This window comes from Sorex araneus, chromosome X (assembly GCF_027595985.1).
Source record: "Sorex araneus isolate mSorAra2 chromosome X, mSorAra2.pri, whole genome shotgun sequence".
NCBI lineage: Eukaryota > Metazoa > Chordata > Mammalia > Eulipotyphla > Soricidae > Sorex > Sorex araneus.
In genome coordinates this window covers 314,814,374-314,836,036 of record NC_073313.1, presented here as the reverse complement: position 1 = coordinate 314,836,036, position 21,663 = coordinate 314,814,374, and the positions used below count along the sequence as shown (strand labels likewise).

Below are 21,663 nucleotides of genomic sequence, written 5' to 3'. Positions count from 1 at the left end.
GTTTGCCTTGCATGCAGCCGACCTGGGTTTGAATCCCAGCATCCCATATGGTCCCCTGAGCACCGCCAGGAGTGATTCCTGAGTGCAGAGCCAGGAGTAACCCCTGTGCATTGCTGGGTGTGACCCAAAAACCAAAAAAAAAAAAAAAAAAAAAACCAGAATGATAGTGCAGTGGGTAGGGCATTTGTGCTATATAGTTTTACTCCTCTGTATATTGCACACTTTGGTCAACACACAGCCCACGAGAAGTTGTGGTTCTTCTCACCACGAAGGGTTAAGTGTTTGTGTAAACTATTTAGAATTCTTTTGCACAAGATATTGTCTATCCACTGTATGTATTTATTCAATTAAACACGTTTATACTGGGGCCAGAGTGATAGTGCAGCGGGTAGGGTGTTTGCCATGCACACAGCTGACCCAGGTTCAATCCCCAGCATCCAATATGGTCCCCTGATCACCACCATGAGTAATTCCTGAGTGCAGAGCCAGGAGTAACCTCTGAGCATCACTGAGTATGACCCAAAAGAAAAAAAGCAAGCAAGGAAGGAAAGAAAGGAGGGAGAGAGGAAGGGAGGCAGGGAGGGAGGGAGGCAGGGAGAGAGGGAGGGAGGGAGGTAGGGTGGGCTGGAAGCTGTGCTTGTGGAGACTGTAATTGCCCCTTCCCACAGGCCTCCAGACTGCCCAGGGCTGCCCCTCCTCGTGAGTGCTCTCTGTTTCCCATGATGAGCAGTTTCACTTGCATAACAATACATGGGGCTGTGCGAAGCCTCTGGCCTGTGGATCCACATGTAGAAACCTCTCTTTCCTTTCTCTCTCCTTTTTTTTTCCTTTTTGGGTCACACCCGGTGATGCACAGGGGTTACTCCTGGCTCATACACTCAGAAATCACTCCTGGCGGTGCTCGGGGGACCATATGGGATCTTGGGAATCGAACCTGGGTCGGCTGCGTGCAAGGCAAACGCCCTACCCGCTGTGCTATCGCTCCAGCCCCTCTCCTTTCTCTTTTGGACTTCTCGGCACAAAGAGTGAGCAATTTAAAACTGAATAAATCATATTGGGCGATTTAAAAAATAAATAAATCTTTGTAGAAGAATAGTGAGATCCTTTACAATCTTTACAAACTTTTTTTAAGTTATTTTATGGTAAAGTTGATATTTTCCCCCTTTGTTCTTCAATCTCATGAGTTTGAGCAAAGACTTAGATTCATGCTTCCTCCATCACAGGACAGTATCTTACCTTCCCCGCCCCCATTACTTTCCTTGCTACTCTTTGCTTGGACCATGTCTCCATGACTAACCCCTGGAAACCAGGGATTCCACATCACTTTGACTCATATGTCTTTGAGAATGTCATGCACAAGGAGCCATATAATTGTCACCACTTGAGACTAGCTTCCTTCACTCCTCATTATGCCTGTGAAATCCATTCAAGGTGCTGCATTTATCAATAGTCCATTTCTACTACTATGTAGTCTTCTCTTGCTTGGATCAGCCACTGTCTGCTTCTTCTGTAGTTGTCCGTTCCTGGGGACCCCTGACAATGGGACCATCAGCCTTGCGTCAGAACATGCAGGCATGCGCGCGCATGAGCACGCGCGCGCACACACACACACACACACACACACACACACACACACACACACACACACAGCACCAGAATTTAGCTCAGGACCTCAGGTTTGCCTGGGTGCTTTCGAAAACACTGAACTACCTTCCAGGCCCTTTCTCACTGGGGATCCCTAACCACAGAACTTTTCAGATTGCCTCAGTGCTTGCCTGAGGGTTTGAACTCACCAGGGCCTTTAAGCCTTAGGAACCTCATCCAGGCCCTGCCGCTCCCTCCCACCAGATCTCATGCATGCAAGGCAACTGCTCTTTGGCCCTGTGCCCAGCCCTCCTCCAGTCACTGTTTGCCACCCAGCATTGCTCAGGGTAACTCCCCGCTTAGAGTCTGGCTTTGCTTGGGGACACAGACAGGACCAGGGATCCAACCCCGGCTTCCTGCATGCAAAACGTACTCTCAAGCCTTTTGAGTTCTCTCTCCTGCCCTGTTTATAAGTTTCCAGTTTAGAGAAACTATGAACGCATCCTGGGCTGGAGCGATAGCACAGCGGTTGGGCGTTCGCCTTTCACGCGGCCGACCTGAGTTCGATTCCTCCGCCCCTCTCGGAGAGCCCGGCAAGCTACCGAGAGTATCGAGCCCGCGCGGCAGAGCCTGGAAAGCTACCTGTGCGTATTGGATATGCCAAAAATAGTAACAATAAGTCTCTCAATGAGAGATGTTACTGGTGCCCGCTCGAACAAATCGACGAACGCAACTGCTATACAATTTCAAAGACAGGTTTGACTGTGTCATTTTCAGTTCTTCGAAGTAGATACCCAGAAGCAGGATGCTCAGTGGTACAGAAAGTGCATGTGGTAGGCTGTTGTTAAGGAGCTGCTAGGCTGTTCTTCAGCAGGACTGGACCCGATCGCAGCAGCAGCAGCATGTTTATTACAGCTGTAGTTCCCGGACATTGTTGTTAGCACTTGGTGTTAGCAGTGTAGGAGGGTTTGTTTCGGTTTGATTTTAGCTGTTTGGCAGGTGTGGAGAGAATGTTTGCACATTCCTAATGATTAATGCTGTTGATCTTGCTTTGTTTAAACATTTCTCATTTTAATATCCTCTTTGTTGAGTGTCTGTTAAAAGCTTTTGTTTCATTTTAAATTGGGTTTTCTTTTTTTTTTTTTTTGGCGTTTTAGGTCACACCCAGCTATGTACGGGGGTTACTCCTGGCCCTGTGCTCAGGAATTACTCCTGGCGGTGCTCAGGGGACTATATGGGATGCTGGGAATAGAACCTGGGTCCGCCGCATGCGAGGCAAATGCCCTACCCGCTGTGCTATCACTCCAGCCCCAAATTGGATTTTCTTACTGTGGAACTTAAAGAGTTCTGTGTATACTCTTTTTGTTGTTGTTAAATTTTTGGTTTGGGGGCCACTGTGAGTTTACTCCTGGCTCTGCATTCAGGAATTACTCCTGACAGTGCTCAGGGGGTTACATAGGGTGCAGGGTTAGATCCAGATGAGCCACATACAAGGCAAGCACTCTACCCACTGGACTATCTCTATAGCCTTCTGTGTAGATTCTACACCTAATTTCATTATTACACATTATAAATTTGATTTGCAAAGATTTTCTATGCTTCTTTTTGAGTTCTTTCAACATGAACAAAATAATTTTAATTTTGAGGACGTGGAAATTAAGGTTTTTTCTTTTATAGGTCACACCTTTTTTTAGTCGTGTCTAAGAACTCTTTGCTGAATCCCAGATTTTTTAAAAATGTCCTTTTATGTTTTTTCTGATAATTTTATGGCTGTCAACATGTTTTATTGACATTTATAACCCATTTTGAATTAATTGTGTATAAGATGTGAAATTTAAGGCTTGCCTTTTGTGTGTAGAGATGAACCAACGTGGTTTGTGAAAAGAGTGTCTTTAATAATTTCACTGCATTTTTGCCTTTTGTCAAAAATCAGCTGGCTGTACATACATGTGTGTCTATTTCTGAATTCTCTATTCTATTCCATTAAACTCTGGAAAACCTTTTTTCCTTTGTTCCTACCATATTTTTTTTAAAAGCAGGACATAAAATCAGATAATATGATTCCTCCAGATTGATTTTTTTTTAATTCTTTTATTGATTCACCATGTGGAAAGTTACAAAGCTTTCAGGTTAAAGTCTCAGTTATACAATGCTCAAACACCCATCCCTTCACCAGTGCACATATTCCACCACCAAGAATCACGATATACCTCCCCCCTTCCCCCCACCTCCCCAGCCCCCCACCCCGCATGTGTAAGTGGTAAATTTCACTTTACTTTCACTTTACTTTGATTACATTCAATATTTCAACAAAAAAATTCACTATTATTGATTTGGAGTTTCTCCCCCAATTGATTGTTTTTTGAAAGTTGTCTTAGCTGCTCTAGTTTTGTTGCCTTCCAAATAAATTTCAGCTTGTAATTGTCCACCCCAAATACCACTCTCATGTTCCTTTGAGCAAAATAGTAAGTGAGGGAAACAAGTCCATAGCATTTAACCAACTAATGAATAGTCTCTTTGTGCAAAAAAAGACAAGTATATCTTCAGTGATGGAAACAAGTTCCCAAATTTTATAAGTATGAGAAAGGAATGTAGTTTGGTATTTTGTAATCACCAGTAAAACTAGAAGTCAAAAATGGTTAGATAAACTGGGAAACCAAGTTTTTATTCCCTTTCTTTGTTTCTTTGTTTCCTATTCAGCCCATTTCTTGGTAATAAAACCTTCTGTTTCAAGAAAATGTGTTTCTCCAGAATATGTGGTTGTGGAGCCCAGGTCCTGTGTGTTCTTCTTGTGAACACCTTCCTGGAGGTGTGGAGCAAAAGCAGATGCCAGAACAGACCAGGGTTATCCCAAGTGTGGCCCAGAGAGAGAGAGATTGGATAGTTGTAGGAACGTGTGCACCAAGCAGAGCTACAAACAGCCTGCCCCGGTGCTTCAGCAAAGAAACAGATTCTGGCTGGGCAAATGTAAATAATATTCCACTCTGTCATCATTGTAGTTGTCCAAGGACAACAACAACAACAACAACAACAACGACAACACTGTATTCCTACTGCAGTGTAGCACTGTCATCCCATTGCTCATCGATTTGCTCGAGCGGGCACCAGTAACGTCTCCATTGTGAGACTTGTTGTTACTGTTTTTGGCATATCAAATACGCCACAGGTAGCTTTCCCGGATCTGCCGTGTGGGCGGGATACTCTCAATAGCTTGCCAGGCTCTCTGAGAGGGACCAAGGAATCGAACCTGGGTCGGCTGCATGCAAGGCAAACGCCCTACCCACTGTGCTATCGCTCCAGTCCTGATATTCCTACAGTGTCCAGTAATACAGTGACCAGTGAGAGAAGTGGACAACCAAGATCAGAAAGTGCAAAGACCCAGGGGTCAGATGACTCAGGTGTGTTTGGGAAAAGCAGGTCTCCCCTGTGCCCAAACAGAGTATGGAGAGGCTGGGCCGATCAAGCAGAAATCAAAGAGTACTTTGATACTCTTTGGGGGGTCGGCATTGAGACCTGTAGCAGTCAGATAGTCTTACCCATATAATAAAAAATCTCAGAGGTGCCCCTAAAAAGGAAGTACAGGTTCCCATGTGATTAGACCCAGAGGCAAACCAGCTGCAGTGCTGGGAACAAGGTTGTCACCAGCAATTCTGTGTCTAGAGTTTCCCACCTTGTCGCTCCTGCCACCGAAGCTGGTGGCTACAGTTCCAGGATCACATCCTCGTGCAGCAGCCTCTGGAGCTGAAAGGGAACTCCGTCCTTTCTCTCTTCCTCTCCTCAGGCCCCCGCTCTGTAACCTCCCCAAGGCTCCACAGTTTTGTTAGGTAACAGCTTTATGAAACTATTACTGAAATATAATAAGTGAAGTTCTCCCTCCCACTTAACTCAAAGGTTTTTATTTGTTTGTTTGTTTTACCTAGGACTGGAGCAGTAGCACAGTGGGTAGGGCATTTGCCTTGCATGCAGCCAACCCGGGTTCGATTCCTTGGTCCCTCTCAGATAGCCCAGCAAGCTGTAAGCAAATATTCCACCCACACAGCAGAGCCTGGCAAGCTACCCGTGTTGTATTTAATATGTCAAAAACAGTAACAACAAGTCTCACAATGGAGACGTTACTGGTGTCCACTCAAGCAAATGATGAAAAATGGGACGACAGTGCTACAGTGTTTTACCTAGTTCACATAGTTTTGCAGCTGTAACCATCAATTTTAGGGCATTTTATTTTATTTTTTTTATTTTCCCGTTTGGGGGAGACACCCAGCAATACTTAGGTTTCATTCTTGGCTCTGTAGTCAGGAGTCACTCCTGGTGGTTCTCAGGGGGGACCATATGTGGTATGAGGAATCGAATCAGGGTTGTCTGCCTGCAGGGTAAATGCTGGAACCCCTATACTCTCTCTCTCTCTCTCTCTCTCTCTCTCTCTCTCTCTAATCCAGTTTCAGAGCATCTAAACCCCTAACAGAAATCCTGTAACCTTTCAGCCATCACTCCTAATCCTGCTTATCACTGTACTTGTACTCTTAGTTTGAAGTAAACTTGCCTATTTTCTGTCTCTGTATATTTGGTACGTATCATACAAATGCAACCATATGATTTCTGATCTTTCTGTGATTGACTTATTTTATGTAGCATAATTTTTTTCAAGGTTCAAGCATAATGTTTGCTCATTTCTTCTAAAGCAAAACAGTATTCCATTGCCTACATATACTATGACTCCCATTTACCCATCATTCTGTTAAAGGACGTTTGGGGTGTTTCCACTTTTCAATTTTTGTAAACATTCTTTGACTCGAAGAACACTTGCATACAAATTTTTGTATTTTCTGTCTTCATAGATGTTTATACCTACCTGTGGGACTGCTGGGTCAAATAGTATTAATGTTTAACTTTTTGAAGAATTACCAGGTTGTTTTCCAAAGGAGCTGTACCATTGTACATACCATCCACAGTGACTTTCTCCTTTCGTCACATCCTCAGAAACACTTGTTATTGTCGGACCTTTTTCTTTAGCCAACCCAGTGATCTGAAATGGGGTCTCATTGTGGTTTGGGCTTACGTTTCCCTAATGACTAATGATGTTGAGCAACTATTTGTGTGCTTATAGCCACTTATGTGTCTTCTTTGGGGAAAAAAATGACTGGACTGATCCTTTGCCCCTTTTTAAGTGGGACTGTCTGTCTTTTTATTATTGGATAGTAAAACTCTTCATGTATATTCTAGATATGTCTTATCAGGTAAATGATTTTCAAATACTTATTCTCTTTTGTGGATTATTTTTTTCACTTTTGTCATGATGTCTTTTGAAGAAAGACAAAACAAAACCAGAAATTTTTGTTTTGATGAAATTCCTCTTCCCTTGTTCCCTTTAGCTATTTTTGCTTTTGATGTCAAATCTAAGAAACAGTTGCCTAATTTAAAATCCTCTTTAAATCCCTTTGCTTTACCCTAAAAATTTGAGATGTGGTCTTTTACATTAAGGACTTCAGTCCATCTTAAGCTATTTATTGTTTGTGATTTGAAATGGAAGTAATCCTATTTCATTCTTTTACATATTGTGTTTTACTGGTCCCAAGACCATTTATTAAAAATATCATTTTTTCCTTATTGAATTGAACTGTCACTTGTTGAAAGTCAATTAACCTTATGTACATAGATTTATTTCTGTACTCTTACATTTTATGTTCTGAATGTCTGTTCAGACATAGAGATTCTCGGGCTGGAGTGATAGTACAGCATGTAGATCACATGCCTTGCTCATGATCGGACCGACTGGATTTGATCCCCAGAATCCCATAAGGTCCCCTGAGATTCTGCCAGGAGTGATCCCTGAACGCAGAGCCAGGAATAAGACTGGAGAACTACTGACTGTAACCAAAAACTGAAACAAAATTTAAAACCAGATATAGAGATTCCCTATATTTATTCTATTCCACACATCGATCCTTATATCAGACCTGCACTGCTTTGATTTTTAGTTACCTTATAGTTTACTTTGAAATCAATGTGACTCTTTGACTTAGATCTTCTTATTTAAACTTGTGAATATTCTGAGTTCCTTGGATTTTCATGTAAATTTTAGGATCAGCTTGTCAATTTCCACAAAAAGAAGCCAGCTTAAAATTTAAAATAGTAGTAAGAATTATAATAATAATTTTTAAAACCATCTTATCTGGGGTTTTGATAGGACGTATATTGAAAATGTAAGGGCCAGGGGCTGGAGCGATAGCACAGTGGGTAGGGCATTTGCCTTGCACGCAGCCAACCTGGGTTCGATTACCAGCATCCCATATGGTCCCCTGAGCACTGCCAGGGGTAATTCCTGAGTGCAGAGCCAGAAGTGATCCCTGTGCATCGCCAGGTGTGACCTAAAAAGAAAAAAAATGTAAAGGCCAGAGAGATAGTATAGCAGTGAGGCTCTTGTCTTTGCATGTGGTGCACACCGGTGTGATTCCCTGGCGTGATATATGGTCCCCTGAGCACAGTGATTGTGGCCCCTCCAAATAAAACAGCAAAAACTATATATCAAGTTGAGGACTGTTTCCTTCATACTAAATCTCTCCTTCATCAGTGTAGGCTAGCTTCCATTTATCTTCATCTTTAAAATTTCTTTCCAGTGTTTTATAATCAGAGGGTTTGCTTGACTTCTTTTGTTTAATGTCTTTCTAAATATTTAATTTCTGATTCTTTTGTAGATGAAGTGTTTTAACTTTATTTTTATAAAGTTAAAAGGTTGTTTATTGCTGGTGCATAGAATTTAGAACGATTGCTGTACATAGCCATGTATCCTGCAAACTTCTTGAAATCATTTATTTATTCTGCCCACAAAAATATCTTTTTAAGCAACGTCTGGTCACTCTGTGGAAAACTTCAGAGTAGAATGGGTGCAGAGTAGATATGGGTACAGGACTGGAAACTGCTCTTCTGTGCCTAGGTGTGCTTTGTGACTCCCAGATATTATTGTCCCCATTTCTTGATCCACCCCTTGCCCCTGCTAAGCCCAGATCAGCCTCTGTCCCCCGCTGCATGGCCAGATGCTCTGTCCCACTGCCACTTAGCAGTAGGTTTAGAAAGGAGCTGGAGAGATGGTACAGCAGGTGAGGCGCTTGCCTTGCACACAGTAAGCCCAGGTCCAATCTCCAGTCACCCCATATGGTCCCCAAGCCATGCCAGGAATGATAACTGAGCACAGAGTCAAGAGTAAGCCCTGAGCCCTATTAGGTATGGCCCTAAGACAAAAAAAATTTTTAAACAGATACAGAAGATAGCATTTGGCTTCATTATTTTGTGAAAAGATTGGTATTCAAGTATTCACTGTCAGTGGGGAGAAGAGAAGGTGATACTAACCAGGAAGTTTGGGGGTTGGTTGTTGTGTCTTTTCATTTGGGGCCACACTTGGCAGAGCCACTCACAGCCTAGTGCTCAGGGGTTGCTCCTGATGGTGCTGGGGGGAACCACACGATGCTCATCCTGCTTGAAAGTCTAAACCCCACCTTGAACTGTCTTTTCAGCCTGTTTCATTCCTTTTAAAAAAAATTCTTGTTTGTGATATTGGTGTTACAAAACAAAAAAATATTCTTGTTTGTGATATTGGTGTTACTATAGCTTGGGGCCGGAGCAATAGTACAGGGGGGAGGGCGCTTGCCTTGCATGCAGCCAACCCAGGTTCTATTCCTTCCATTCCATATGGTTCTCTTAATAACTCCTAAGCACTGTCGAGTTTGGCCCCAGGACAATAAACAAACAAAAATATTTTTTTTCATTTTTTTCAAAAATGAAAGTCTTGGGGCTGGACTGCCAGTAGTAATTCTGGCATGAGTCAGAAGGAACCCCTGTGTGTCACCAAGAGTGACCCAAAAAAGAAAAAAATAGTCTTTTTCATCCCTATCTCCTTATTAAATAACACCATGTGTGCCTTCCTCGGATAAAAAATGATGTGCCAGGGTCTTCTGTTTCAAAAACGATCTCTCTTCTTGTTTCTCCCACCCGCACAGCACATTCCTCTGCAGATATTGTTGAAGTTCATGGTGGACATTGCCCAGGGGATGGAGTATCTGAGCAACAGGAACTTCCTCCACCGAGATTTAGCTGCTCGAAACTGCATGTAAGAATCCTGGGCCGTGCTGCAATGGATGGGTCTACTAGTGTCTGGGATCTGGGGAATAGAGGGGAGAGTGTTGTGAACATTTTTTCATACCCAGCAATGCACAGGGGTTACCCCTGGCTCTGCACTCAGGAATTACTCCTGGAGGTGCTTGGGGGACCATATGGGATCCTGGGATTCGAACCCAGTTCGACCGCGTGCAAGGCAAATGCCCTACCCTCTGTGCTATCGCTCTAGCCCCTCATTTTTATTTTTATTTAAATTGTTTTTCTAGACTGGAGATAAAATCATGAAAATCTTCTGTTTCCTTTTAATATTTTCTTCATATTTTTCTATTAAGTGGGCATTGAGTTGAGGGGTTCCCAGAACAAGGACTTTGGGACAGTCTAAGAGACAGGTTCAAGGATACATCCTTCAGTTTTCTTTCTGTTGGGATTTTAGGTTCTCTCATATTATTGGCATAATCAGAAAGAGGGGAATCAAAGACAAACCAAAATAATCAGTGCTCACTTAGCAAGGAGTCATGTGTTCCAGGGATTGGTGTGTGTTCATGGGAGAGGCATAGTAGTCCCCCACCATGTTAAGTTACCTTCTTATGGAGGATTCAGATGGTCTACACTAGGGCTACATTTTCTTCCCTGCCTCTCCACCACCATTTCTCCTCCTTGTCTTTCTTGGCTGGAGCGATAGCACAGCAGGTAGGGCATTTGCCTTGCACATGGCCAACCCGGATTTGATTCCTCTGCCCTTCTCGGAGAGCCCAGCAAGCTACTGAGAGTATCTCGCCCGCACGGCAGAGCCTGGCAAGCTACCCGTGGCATATTCAATATACCAAAAGCAGTAACAACAAGTCTCACAATGGAGATGTTACTGGTGCCTGCTCAAGCAAATCGATGAGCAAAAGGATGACAGTGACTGACAGTGACAGATCTTTCTTGTCAAGGATCTATTAAGCCATTTCGCTTAGGAATGCTTCTGTCTCCCTTGAATTCTCCAGTGAATTCCACGAGTCCCACTGGCCCTTTCCACAAGACACTGAGAGACCCTGAGAGCATATGTGTTTCTCCCCCTCTCCAAACTTTCCTGAGACTCACTCAGCTGAATTGTGCAAGTTAGACAGCAGGCAGGAAGGCCATTGGCATCTTCTGGCATCTTCACAGAGGAGCCTGGTTCTGCCACTCTTCCTGCTCCTGTGCCTGACTTTCCTCCAAGTACCCTGTTATCTGGTCATCCATGCCTTTGCTGGCCGAGATCCCCACACAGAGCAGACACAAGTTAGAGCTGCCCGGGTTCCCTCTTCTTGCCCTGTGACTGCTCCCAGAGCAGCGCCCTCAGGGGCAGAGGGAGTCTCTGTTTCAGGAACTGATCATAAACGTTTCCTGTTATGTCTCAGGCTCACCTGGCCATTCAGGGCTTTGCACCTGAGATCATAAGGATGTCAACTTGCTCTCTTTAGGTTGCGAGATGATATGACCGTCTGTGTCGCCGATTTTGGCCTCTCCAAGAAGATTTACAGTGGTGACTACTACCGCCAAGGCCGAATCGCCAAGATGCCTGTGAAGTGGATTGCCATTGAGAGTCTCGCAGACCGAGTCTACACCAGTAAAAGTGATGTGGTACGTACACAGTTTTGATTTGGGGGCGCACATGGCAAAAATGAAAGCACACTGAACTGAGTGACTGTGGCATGGACATTTTACTCTGATAAACTGAGGGTTTGAATCATGTTCACACATCTCTTTGGTATTACCCGGTTCCCTCTTTCAGGTAGAATGTTGGATTCTGGGGAAGCATCTTGATATTCAGAAGGCCTATGTTTTGCATAGTCCCTTAAGAATTCCCACTTATCTTCTTTCTTCCTTTCTTTCTTCCTTCCTCCCTTCCTTCCTTTCTTTCTTTTCTTTGTTCCTTTCTTTCTTTCTTTCTTTCTTTCTTTCTTTTCTCTCTCTTCCTTTATTCCTTCCTTTCTTCCTCCCTTTCTTCCTTTCTTCTTTCTTTCTTTCTTTCTTTCTTTCTTTCTTTCTTTCTTTCTTTCTTTCTTTCTGTCTTTCTCTCTTCCTTTCTTCCTTCTTTTCTTCCTTTCTTCCTTCCTTTTTTCTCTTTCTTTCTTTCTTTCTTTCTTTCCCTCTCTCCCTCTTTCTTTCTTTCTTTCTTCCCCTCTCTCTTTCTCTTTCTTTCTTTCTTTCTTTCTTTCTTTCTTTCTTTCTTTCTTTCTTTCTTTCTTTCTTTCTTTCTTTCTTTCTTTCTTTCTTTCTTTCATTCTAAAATGAATCACCATGAGGTACACAGTTTCAATGTTGTTCTTGACTGAGTTTCAGTAATACAGTGTTCCAATACTCATCTTTTTATCAGTGACATTTCCCAGCAACAATGTCCTCAGTTTCCCTCCTGCTACCCCCCACCCCTAGCCTGCCTCTATGCCTCTATGGAAGGCACTTCCCTTCTTTGTCTCTCTCTCTCTCTCTTCTCTCTTTCTTTCTCTCTCTCACTTTCTCTCTCTCTCATCCCCAGTTATCTTTATGACAAAGTGATGACTGATTTCCCACAACTGAAATAGTTGACATTCACATAAATGAAGTGGGTCCCTGTAATAGCTCACAGAATCCAGAGGCTCCATAAATGGTGCTGTATATTCACGACCTGATGGGGCCAAGAAAACACATTTCCAAGGTAGCGCAACAAATGAGTATTGACAGGAGGGGAAGAGCCTGCCTTGGTCCTGTCTTCTGGGGCATCTCAAGTGAGTATGCCAAGAGTTGAGCTGCACTGACCCCAGGTCATGGCCCTGGTGGGGAAAGCAGAGTGTCCCTCTCAGAATTGTCTGCTTTGTGCACGACCTTCAGGGCTTTGAGGAAATGACCTTTCCAAAGAAAAAGGCCATTCAGCCTCTCTGGAAAGACTCGCTGCCTAATTCATTGCTTTGTTCTCAGTGGGCGTTTGGCGTGACCATGTGGGAGATAGCCACACGGGGAATGACTCCCTACCCCGGCGTCCAGAACCACGAGATGTATGACTACCTTCTCCACGGCCATAGGCTGAAGCAGCCCGAGGACTGCCTGGACGATCTGTGAGTGAGCCTGCCCGGGTCATTGGGCACTCAGCAAAGGGCATGGGGGTGGGGCCGCTCTGAGCCTGCAGAGGACAGCCCGTGCACCTGTCCCTGACCTCAGCTTCCCGTAGGGAGATGGTCGTGGCAGAATAGCTGCTGGCTTCCCAGCACTGTGTTTCCAAGCCTTTTCCCTACTGTGACCCCTCAGTGGACATTCCCCCACCGTGGAGTATCCTCCTGGAATATCCTCCTGGGATATCTCAGGCCAGCTGAGAAATGCTGTCCCGGTGCCCTTGGAAACTTAAGTGATCACTGCCCACTCCCACTGCAGGAATAACCTTTCTGGATAGAACATTGCAGACTCACCAAGCACAGTCATATCTTTGATCAGGACATTTAAAAACCAGAGTCTGGGCTTTTAACATCAGCTGGTCATCAAAATCATTGGAAAATGTTCCAGCCAGGCAATTCTTCAGCCCTGTTTGTGTCTAGAGACTTCAATCTTGTGGGTGTGGAGCAGGTCCAGAGATAGATGTTTTAGAATGTTCCTTGAGGAACCGGAGAGATAGTACAATGGGTTGCCTTGCACATAGCTGACCCTGGTTCCATCCCCAACACCACATACAGTTCCCTGAGCACTGCCAAAGGGTGGTGTTACAAATAGACACAATACAGTGTCCAAAATTTAAGATACTCTTTAAGTTTAACAGAATGGAGTTAACAAAAAAGAATTGTACTTGAAAATCAATTGTCTCCATTACTATCCCCCAACAAAGAATAAATAGACTTGAAAATAAATATAATCTCCATTACTATTCTCCTCTCCCATATTTTCTTTTCTTTTTGGGTCACACCCAGCGATGCTCAGGGGTTTCTCCTGGCTCTGCACTCAGGAATTACCCCTGGCAGTGCTTGGGGAACCATATGGGATGCCGGGGATTGAACTCGGATCAGTCGTGTGCAAGGCAAATGCTACCTACCCACTGTACTATGGCTCTGACCCTCCTCTCCCACATTTTATGTTTTTAGGTATTCTCCCAGTGAGGTTTATTTCCCTTTTATAAAAGTCCTTTTAGAATCCCTTTGAGGACCTGTTTATTGTTGATGATTTGCTATCACTATTGTTTGTCTAAAGAAAAGTTCTTTATTACTCTTCTAGTTTTGTTTTGTCTTTTTGTTTTTGGGTCACACCCAGCAATGCTCAGGGGTTACTCCTAGCTCTGTATTCAGGAATTAACTCCTGGCAGTGCTCAGAGGACCATATGGGATGCCAGGGATCAAACCCCAGTTAGCCATGTGCAAGGCAAGTGCCGTACCATCTGTGATATCTCTCCTGCCACTCTCTTTCTCCTCTGCCCTGAGTGATAGCCGAGCTAGGGGGAGTGTTCTTGTTGCAGATCTTTTCCACTCAGCCCATCACACACTTCAGGCCACTCCTCTCTAACCTGCTGCCAGTCTCTGTGGCTCTTTGCCTTCACTGCTTTTCATATTCTCTCTTTACCTTTGACTTTTGTCATTTCAATTATGTCTTGGGCACTTGTCTGTTTTGTTTTTATTTGTTGGCAACTCTTGGAACTTCCAGAACCTGAATGCCTGACTCCTTCATGCCTTGGAAAAGTTCTTAGCTACTATTATTATTTTTTTTTTTTGCTTTTTGGGTCACACCCAGCAGTGCTCAAGGGTTACTCCTGGCTCTGCACTCAGGAATTACTCCTGGCAGTGCTTGGGGAACCATATGGGATGCCAGGGATCGAACCCTGGTCGACTGTGTGTAAGGCAAACGCCCTACCCGCTCTACTATCGCTCCGGCCCCTCTTAGCTATTAATTTTGCAAATAAGAATTCTGTTCCTGGGCTGGAGAACTAGCACAGGGAGTTAAGGCTCTTGCCTTGATCTGCCTGCATGCTCTCCTTTTGCCCCTTCCTATAAAAGCTTTGTTTATCAGGGTTTCAGGCAACTTTCGTGTAGATGAATAAAAGTTTCAATATAGATTTGCTGTAGTTGCTGGAGTCAGTAAACCAAATTCTATTCAGCCTTCTGGACTCCAGCCCACCTTCATGGTGGATTTTCAAGGCAATAATGTTTGCCTCTGAAATGAGGATGCAACTTCAGTCAGACAATAGCAGAGGAAGCATTTTTTTTTTTTTTGCCTTTCCTTTTTTGCCTCCCCCTGTGTTTTGAAAGGCGTGCATTTTTGCACTGATTATCCTGAGTGCTTTGGTTTAAGTTTAAACTGTGTCACATTGTGGCTTTTAAATGCTTCACACAGAACCCAAGTAGGGAATGCTGAATCTGTTTGCTGTGAAAGTTGTAGAGTCAGCGCCGGCTTGTGGGTGGGGAAGTCCTGGTCCCCACATGCCTGGCTGGTGTCTGCACTTCTGGCTTACAGAGGCTCTGGTGAAAGTAGTTTCTGCCTCAGTTCCCACCCCTCCGGCGGCTGTTGATCAGCACTTCCCAGAGGTGAGGCTCGTTCCATATCTGCAACATTTTTATCCAGAATCAAAACAGGTACTTCGGAGCTTCTCATCTGTATTTTGTGTCCTGCCTTCACTTGGATGAGTTCACACCCATATTTAATTGCCCCTTAGTCCTTCTAGTTTTATTTTGATTGGTCTTTGGGTTTTTGGCTACACCCAGCTATGACAGGGCTGACTCCTGGCTCCATGCTCAGAGCACCACTCACTGGTGGGGCTCAGGGAATCATCTGATGTGCCAGGATCAAACCTGGGTCTTCTGTGTGCAAGGTCTCACTACCCACTCCCCAAGATGGGCTGTCTCACTAGCTTCTTGGCCTACATCTGTGAACCACCCTTTTATTTTATTTTATTTTATTTTTGCTTTTTGGGTCACACCTGGTAATGCACAGGGGTTCCTCCTGGCTCTGCACTCAGGAATTACCCCTGGCGGTGCTCAGGGGACCATATGGGATGCTGGGAATCGAACCCGGGTCGGCCGCGTGCAAGGCAAACGCCCTACCCGCTGTGCTATCGCTCCAGCCCCCTGAACCACCCTTTTAATGGATAGGCCTATGATCACCATGTCTCTGAAGCTCAAATTTCAGGCCAGCAAAATAACTTGAAGAGCCAGTGTGCTGGGGCCAGAGCGATAGCACAGCGGGTAGGGCATTTGCCTTGCACGCGGCCGACATGGGTTCGATCCCCGGCATCCCATATGGTTCCCCAAGCACTGCCAGGAGCAATTCCTGAGTGCAAAGCCAGGAGTAACCCCTGTGCATTGCTGGGTGTGACCCAAAAAGAAAAAAAAAAAAAAGGATCCAGTGTGCTTGCCTTGCATGTGTCAGGCCCCAAGTTTGATCCCTGGCACCACATGGCCCCTTGAGGAGAGCATGATGTCACTCTGGGGTCCTCTGAACCCTGCTTAGGAGCTTCATCCCTAAACAACCACATTTTTACTTCTATATGTTTAACAAAGTATTGAGGGAAAATAAATTTTGAATCACTTTTGCTACCACACTATGTTGTTTTTAAAAACTGTTTAGGATTGAAATGATAGTACAGCAGGTATCATTACCTTGCACTTGGTTAACCCAGGTTCTATCCCCGGCAGCCCATGTGGTCCCCAGGAGTGATCACTGAGTGTAGAGCTAGTAGTAAGCCCTGAGCACTATCAGATGTGGCCCAGAAAATAAAAGTAAAAATAATTTTAAAAGATTATTTAATGCTTTCTCCTGAAACCTAGAAAATTGGCAACTAAATTAGGGAGCACTCTTCCTTGAAGTAATAAAAGGACAGTGTGTATCTAAGAATTTCTCGGAGGTCATCTCCAATTGCAAACAATCAAGGCTTTTGTGGGAAAAGAGAAGTCATACAAATTGATTTATATCATGAAAAACCTCAAAAATTAGAAACCAAAACTGTTTCCCAAGCCTCAGTAACCATCAAGTGAAAATAAAACAGTAAGTAGGAAGTTCTGGGCCTGAAGGCCATGTGAAGGTTTGCCTCACCAGGAGGGAGCCCCTGTTAGTACCACCTCAAAGTCTCCTGTTCTTTTCTGTCCTTGTGGACCTGACTTTGCAAGTCTCCACCTTCCAGAAGCATGTGTAAAAATTGACAGAAGCCAAAATAGTATCACTATCATCCCATTGCTCATCAATTTGCTCAAGCAGGCACCAGTAATGTCTCCATGGTGAGACTTGTTGTTACTGTTTTTGGCATATCAAATATGCCACGGTTAGCTTGCCAGCCTCTGCTGTGCGGGCAAGATACTCTCGGTAGTTTGCCAGGCTCTCCGAGAGAGGCGGAGGAATAGAACCCAGGTCAGCTGCATGCAAGGCAAACGCCCTATCACTGTGCTTCAGAGTTTGAAAAAAATATTGACTGTTACACATCTGCAGGAATGAAATCTGCACATTGTATATGAAGCATCCCATTAGCAGAACCAGCCTAAGGATTTGCGAGCTGTAATTCAGTGCACAGATGGGAATTCCTACTTATGCGCCTCAGATACCAGCTATCTGCACCAGGTGTCAGCTGGGTTCAATGCAGCTTGTGTTCTTGTCCAGTCATATGCGTATCAGTGTCTGAAAACAGGAAAGATGGGAGTGAGATGATAGGGTTCATTCAATCTCAGCCTAAAGTCATTTGTAGTTCAGGTGTCTCTGTTCTAACTGTCCTGGTACAAATCGCCCTCCATTGTCATTTTTCATCACATTTCTAAACAACTGGAATAGAGAGATCACTTGGAATGAGGACTGGCCCTCCGGAACCCCTGAGTGGAGGGGCCAGGAGATGCTGCTGAACAGAATGTTGAGTGATATCCCTGTGCTGGTTCTTACTGTTATTACAAAGTAGCAATGGGGGCTCTTGAGAGAATTGGAGAGTGACACAGACGCTTTGTCTTTGCCTTCTCCTCACACCCAATTCTCCTAAGCCATTATTCTAGGGCCTTCCTAATAACAAACCCAACCCGGAGGTACAGAAAACGAATCAGCATATTTTCTTCAATAAAGTGCCAAATAGTAGCTATTCTTGGTTTTGCAAGCCACAGAGTCTCTGAAACAACTAGTTAGCTCTGTTATGTGTAGACCCAAGCAACATGTGAGCAAATAAATGTATTCCAATAAAAATACAAATAAATGTAGGGCTGGAGCGATACAGCAGGTAGGGCATTTGCCTTACATGTGGCCAACCTGGGTTCAATTCCCAGCATCCCATATGGTCCCCTAATCACCTCCAGGAGAAATTCCTGAGTCCAGAGCCAGGAGTAACCCCTGTGCATCGCCAGGTGTGACCCAAAAAGCAAAAAAAAAAAAAAAAACCCAAATAAATGTGTTACAATAAAACGTTATTCACAAAATGAACAGCAGGCCAGATTTGACCCATGAACCACAGTTTGCCAACCACTGTGATACAAAAATACAGATCTGAAATACTCCTTCTTTGCAAAGTTGGATGTAAGTGTCCCATGTCCTCTCCTCCTGCAGACAGAAGCACTTTTTTTTTCTTTTTGGGTCACACCTGGGGATGCTCAGGGGTTACTCCTGGCTCTGTACTCAGGAATTATCTACCCCTGGCGGTGCTCGGGGGATCCAGGTCAGCTGCATGCAAGGCAAACGCCCTACCCACTATGCTATCACTCCAGCCCCCAGACAGAAGCACTTATCACATACCTGTGGAACATTTTTAAATGTTGAACAAATATTTCAGCAAGGAAACCTTCAGAAGTTTCCCCTATAGGGGAACTAGTGTGGATTGATAAGTGGTTAAAAAAATATTTTAAAAAAAAGAGAAAAAAGGGGGGCTGGAGCGATAGCACAGCGGGTAGGGCGTTTGCCTTGCACGAGGCCAACTCAGGTTCAATTCCCAGCATCCCATATGGTCCCCTGAGCACTACCAGGGGTAATTCCTGAGTGCAGAGCCAGGAGTGATCCCTGTGCATCGCCGGGTGTGACCCAAAAAGAAAAAAAAAAGATAAAGAAAAAATTAAAGGTTGTATTAAAATAGGGACTGTGGTCGAAGAGAGTATATGGTGGGGACAGTGCTTGACTCGCACATGGCTTATGCAGGCTCAGTCCCTGGCATCACATGCAGTTCTCCAAGTCCATCAGGAGTGGTCCCTGAATGCAGAGCCAGGAGTGAGGTCTGAGCATGTGTGGCCCAAGACGCCCAGAATTAAATGAATGCAACAGGGGCTGGATTGTACACGGGGCCTGGTTGTTGTGCCAGTAGGTGACTCATTCTCCTTTCCATGTAGGTATGAGATAATGTACTCCTGCTGGAGATCCGAGCCCTTGGAACGGCCCTCCTTCTCCACCCTGAGGATACAGCTAGAGAAGTTCTTAGAAAGTTTGCCTGAGGTTCAGGACAAAGCCGACATTATTTACATCAACACTCAGTTTCCAGAGAGCTGTGAGGACAGTCCTGTCAGCACGGAGTTTGCGCAGCTGGACATGGACATTGATCCCGACTCCATCATTGCTTCCTGCACTCCCAGTGCCGCCGTCAGCCTGGTCACGGCGGAAGTCCATGAGAACAGGCCTCACGAAGAGGAAGAAAGATACATCCTGAATGGGGCCAGCGAGGAGCAGGACGAGCCAGCGGCTGCCGCCCCTGCCACAAGTACTGAGGGAAAGAAGGGTGTTTTACCGGAGGACAGACCCCTAAGGAGTGGGGTCCCCTGGTCCCAGGCCAGCACGCTGCCCATGGGGAGTCCATCACCAGAGGAGCTTTTGTTTGTTGATGACTCCTCAGAAGACTCAGAGGACCCCATGTGAGCGGAGCTGAGAGGCTTTCCCTGGCCTGGGAGAGTTTCAACTCTAGGAGAACACGTGTGCATGCCATGATTTGGGTATTTGTCTTCCTTACCAAGTCAGCACCTTGACCTAAGGTGAATGTTGTCAAGTCATCATCATTAAAAGCACATAACAGGGGCTGGACGGTAGCACAGTGGGCAGAGAGCTTGCCTTGCACATAACCGGGTTTGATCTCCACTCCACATAGGGTGTCAGAGGCCTGCCGGATGTAATCCCTGAGTACAGAGCCAAGGGTTAGCCCTGGGCACTGCCAACTGTGGCCCCCCAAACAAACAGACGAAATTAAATGAAAACACGTAATATATTTATTTATAAAGAAAAATACATGGATGTATATGGTTGAAAGAGACAGATTTTATATTTTAATAAAAGATGATGTATTTTATTGCCCTTGCCTTGCAGCTTTTAAAATGGAAGCTGGATCAATTTTATCATGACAGTTCCTCGAGGTTAACACATGCAGAGCCAATGTTGTATTTATTTTTTTAAGAACTTTCCTTTTGTAAAGTTGTAAAATAAGTTGTAAAAAAGGTGTACATTTGTAAAATGAAATACCATATTTGACTTTGCTCCTGGTCTTAGGAAAAGTCTGACATGTCTGTCTGAATTCTGTGTTTGTGAAAATGATTCCTTGAATATTTAAGGTTTCATTTAAGGCTTGTTCTTCAATGTGACTTCCAAATAAAACATAACTGACGACAAATGTGTTTGACTTATTGGGCCCTTGGAAAAACAGTGGTCATTGCCGCATGGCGCCTTTGCAGAGGAATTCCTTCAACACTGGGCCTTTGGTATGTCTCCCAACTGTCATGGTTTCCATAGAGACATGCAAAAGTCACCCTAGAGAAACCAAAGATGAAGAGCAAAAATTATAAAAGGCTCAAAGAGCACAGGTCTGAGTGGCAGGTTCACAGTGAACTGTGGGAGAGAGAGTCACAGTGACAGGGAAGCCCCTGCCTGTGTCGAGCTCAGGTGGGAGAGGCCAGGCAGTGAGTGGGGTCAAGCCATGCACCCGAGTTCCCATCCTTAACTCACTTTTTTTTTTGGCTCTTTTGGTCACACCCAGCGATGCTCAGGGGTTGGTTACTCTTCGCTCTACACTCAGGAATTACTCCTGGTGGTATTCAGGGAACCATATGGGATGCCAGGGATTGAAGTCAGGTCAGCCACGTTCAAGGCAAACTTCCTACCCGCTGTCCTATTGCTCTGGCCCAGTTCTGTCACATCTTGCCACCATTGCCTTTGAGCACTTGACTGTCCAGTTTAATCTCTACCTCATTACCCTTGGTACCAGTTCAGCATGTTGGAAGAGCCAGGGATGCCCAAGCAGGGACGGCTGAGTACCCAGCTGTGGCCCACAGCTACAGAGGGCTGGGGAGGGGAGTAGAGAACAGAACCTTCTCTGACCTTGTGATTCAAAGGTCTGCAACAGGACATCTAGATTTGGGTGGAGGAGCCACTCCCTGGTGCTCACAGGTCACCCTGGTAATGCAGGGGGACCAGGCAGTGTCAGGGATCAAACTTCAGCCTCCTCCATGCAAAGTGTGTGCTCCAACCCACTGAGTTCTCTCTCTGGCCCTAGACTTTGGGATTTTAGTGAATAAACATGTACAGAACAATTACTTCGTTCATCGTTAAGACAACCACACAGTTATGTGCCTTTCACAAATGGCCATGTGAGGCAGGAAGAAACTCACTCACTCTGCTAGTAGATGCAGTCAGCTGACGAGTTGGTTCCTCTCAGCACTTGGGGCGGCCATACAGACCCAGGGTCACTGACATCCTCAGGTCTTTGCTCCTGTTCTTCTGAAATGCTCCATAGTACAAGCTTCTTATGGGTTTGAAAAGAACCTGCACTGTCATGAGAAAGGCCAACAGCATGTCTTAACAAAGAAAGAAAAAGGTGTTAGGTGCTAGAAGGATAATTTCTACCAGTGAGAACACTTGAATGATTGTTAAAACTTGTTATACCAACTCATTCATTTTCTTATTGGTGGAGACTAAAAATTTTGAATAATCATTACTTTGCCTTGATGTGGTTTGTTCACCCAAACCATATGTATGTGGTTTATATATACATATATATGTATATATATGCATATATATAAAACCATGTATATGTGTATAGGTATGTATGTACATATATATGAGTATAGG

General features: G+C 44.6%; 1 protein-coding gene across 1 annotated transcript in view; it reads left to right on the top strand.

The window, feature by feature from the left end:
- Positions 1-21,410, top strand: part of MERTK (MER proto-oncogene, tyrosine kinase) — a 122,654-nt gene extending 101,244 nt beyond the window's left edge. The window contains exons 16-19 of the mRNA XM_055122673.1: positions 9,576-9,685; positions 11,142-11,301; positions 12,616-12,752; positions 18,948-21,410. Of these exons, the coding sequence (XP_054978648.1) occupies positions 9,576-9,685; positions 11,142-11,301; positions 12,616-12,752; positions 18,948-19,467 (927 nt within the window). The 3' untranslated portion in view covers positions 19,468-21,410. The remainder of the gene's footprint in view (positions 1-9,575; positions 9,686-11,141; positions 11,302-12,615; positions 12,753-18,947) is intronic.
- The last annotated feature ends 253 nt before the right edge of the window (positions 21,411-21,663 follow it).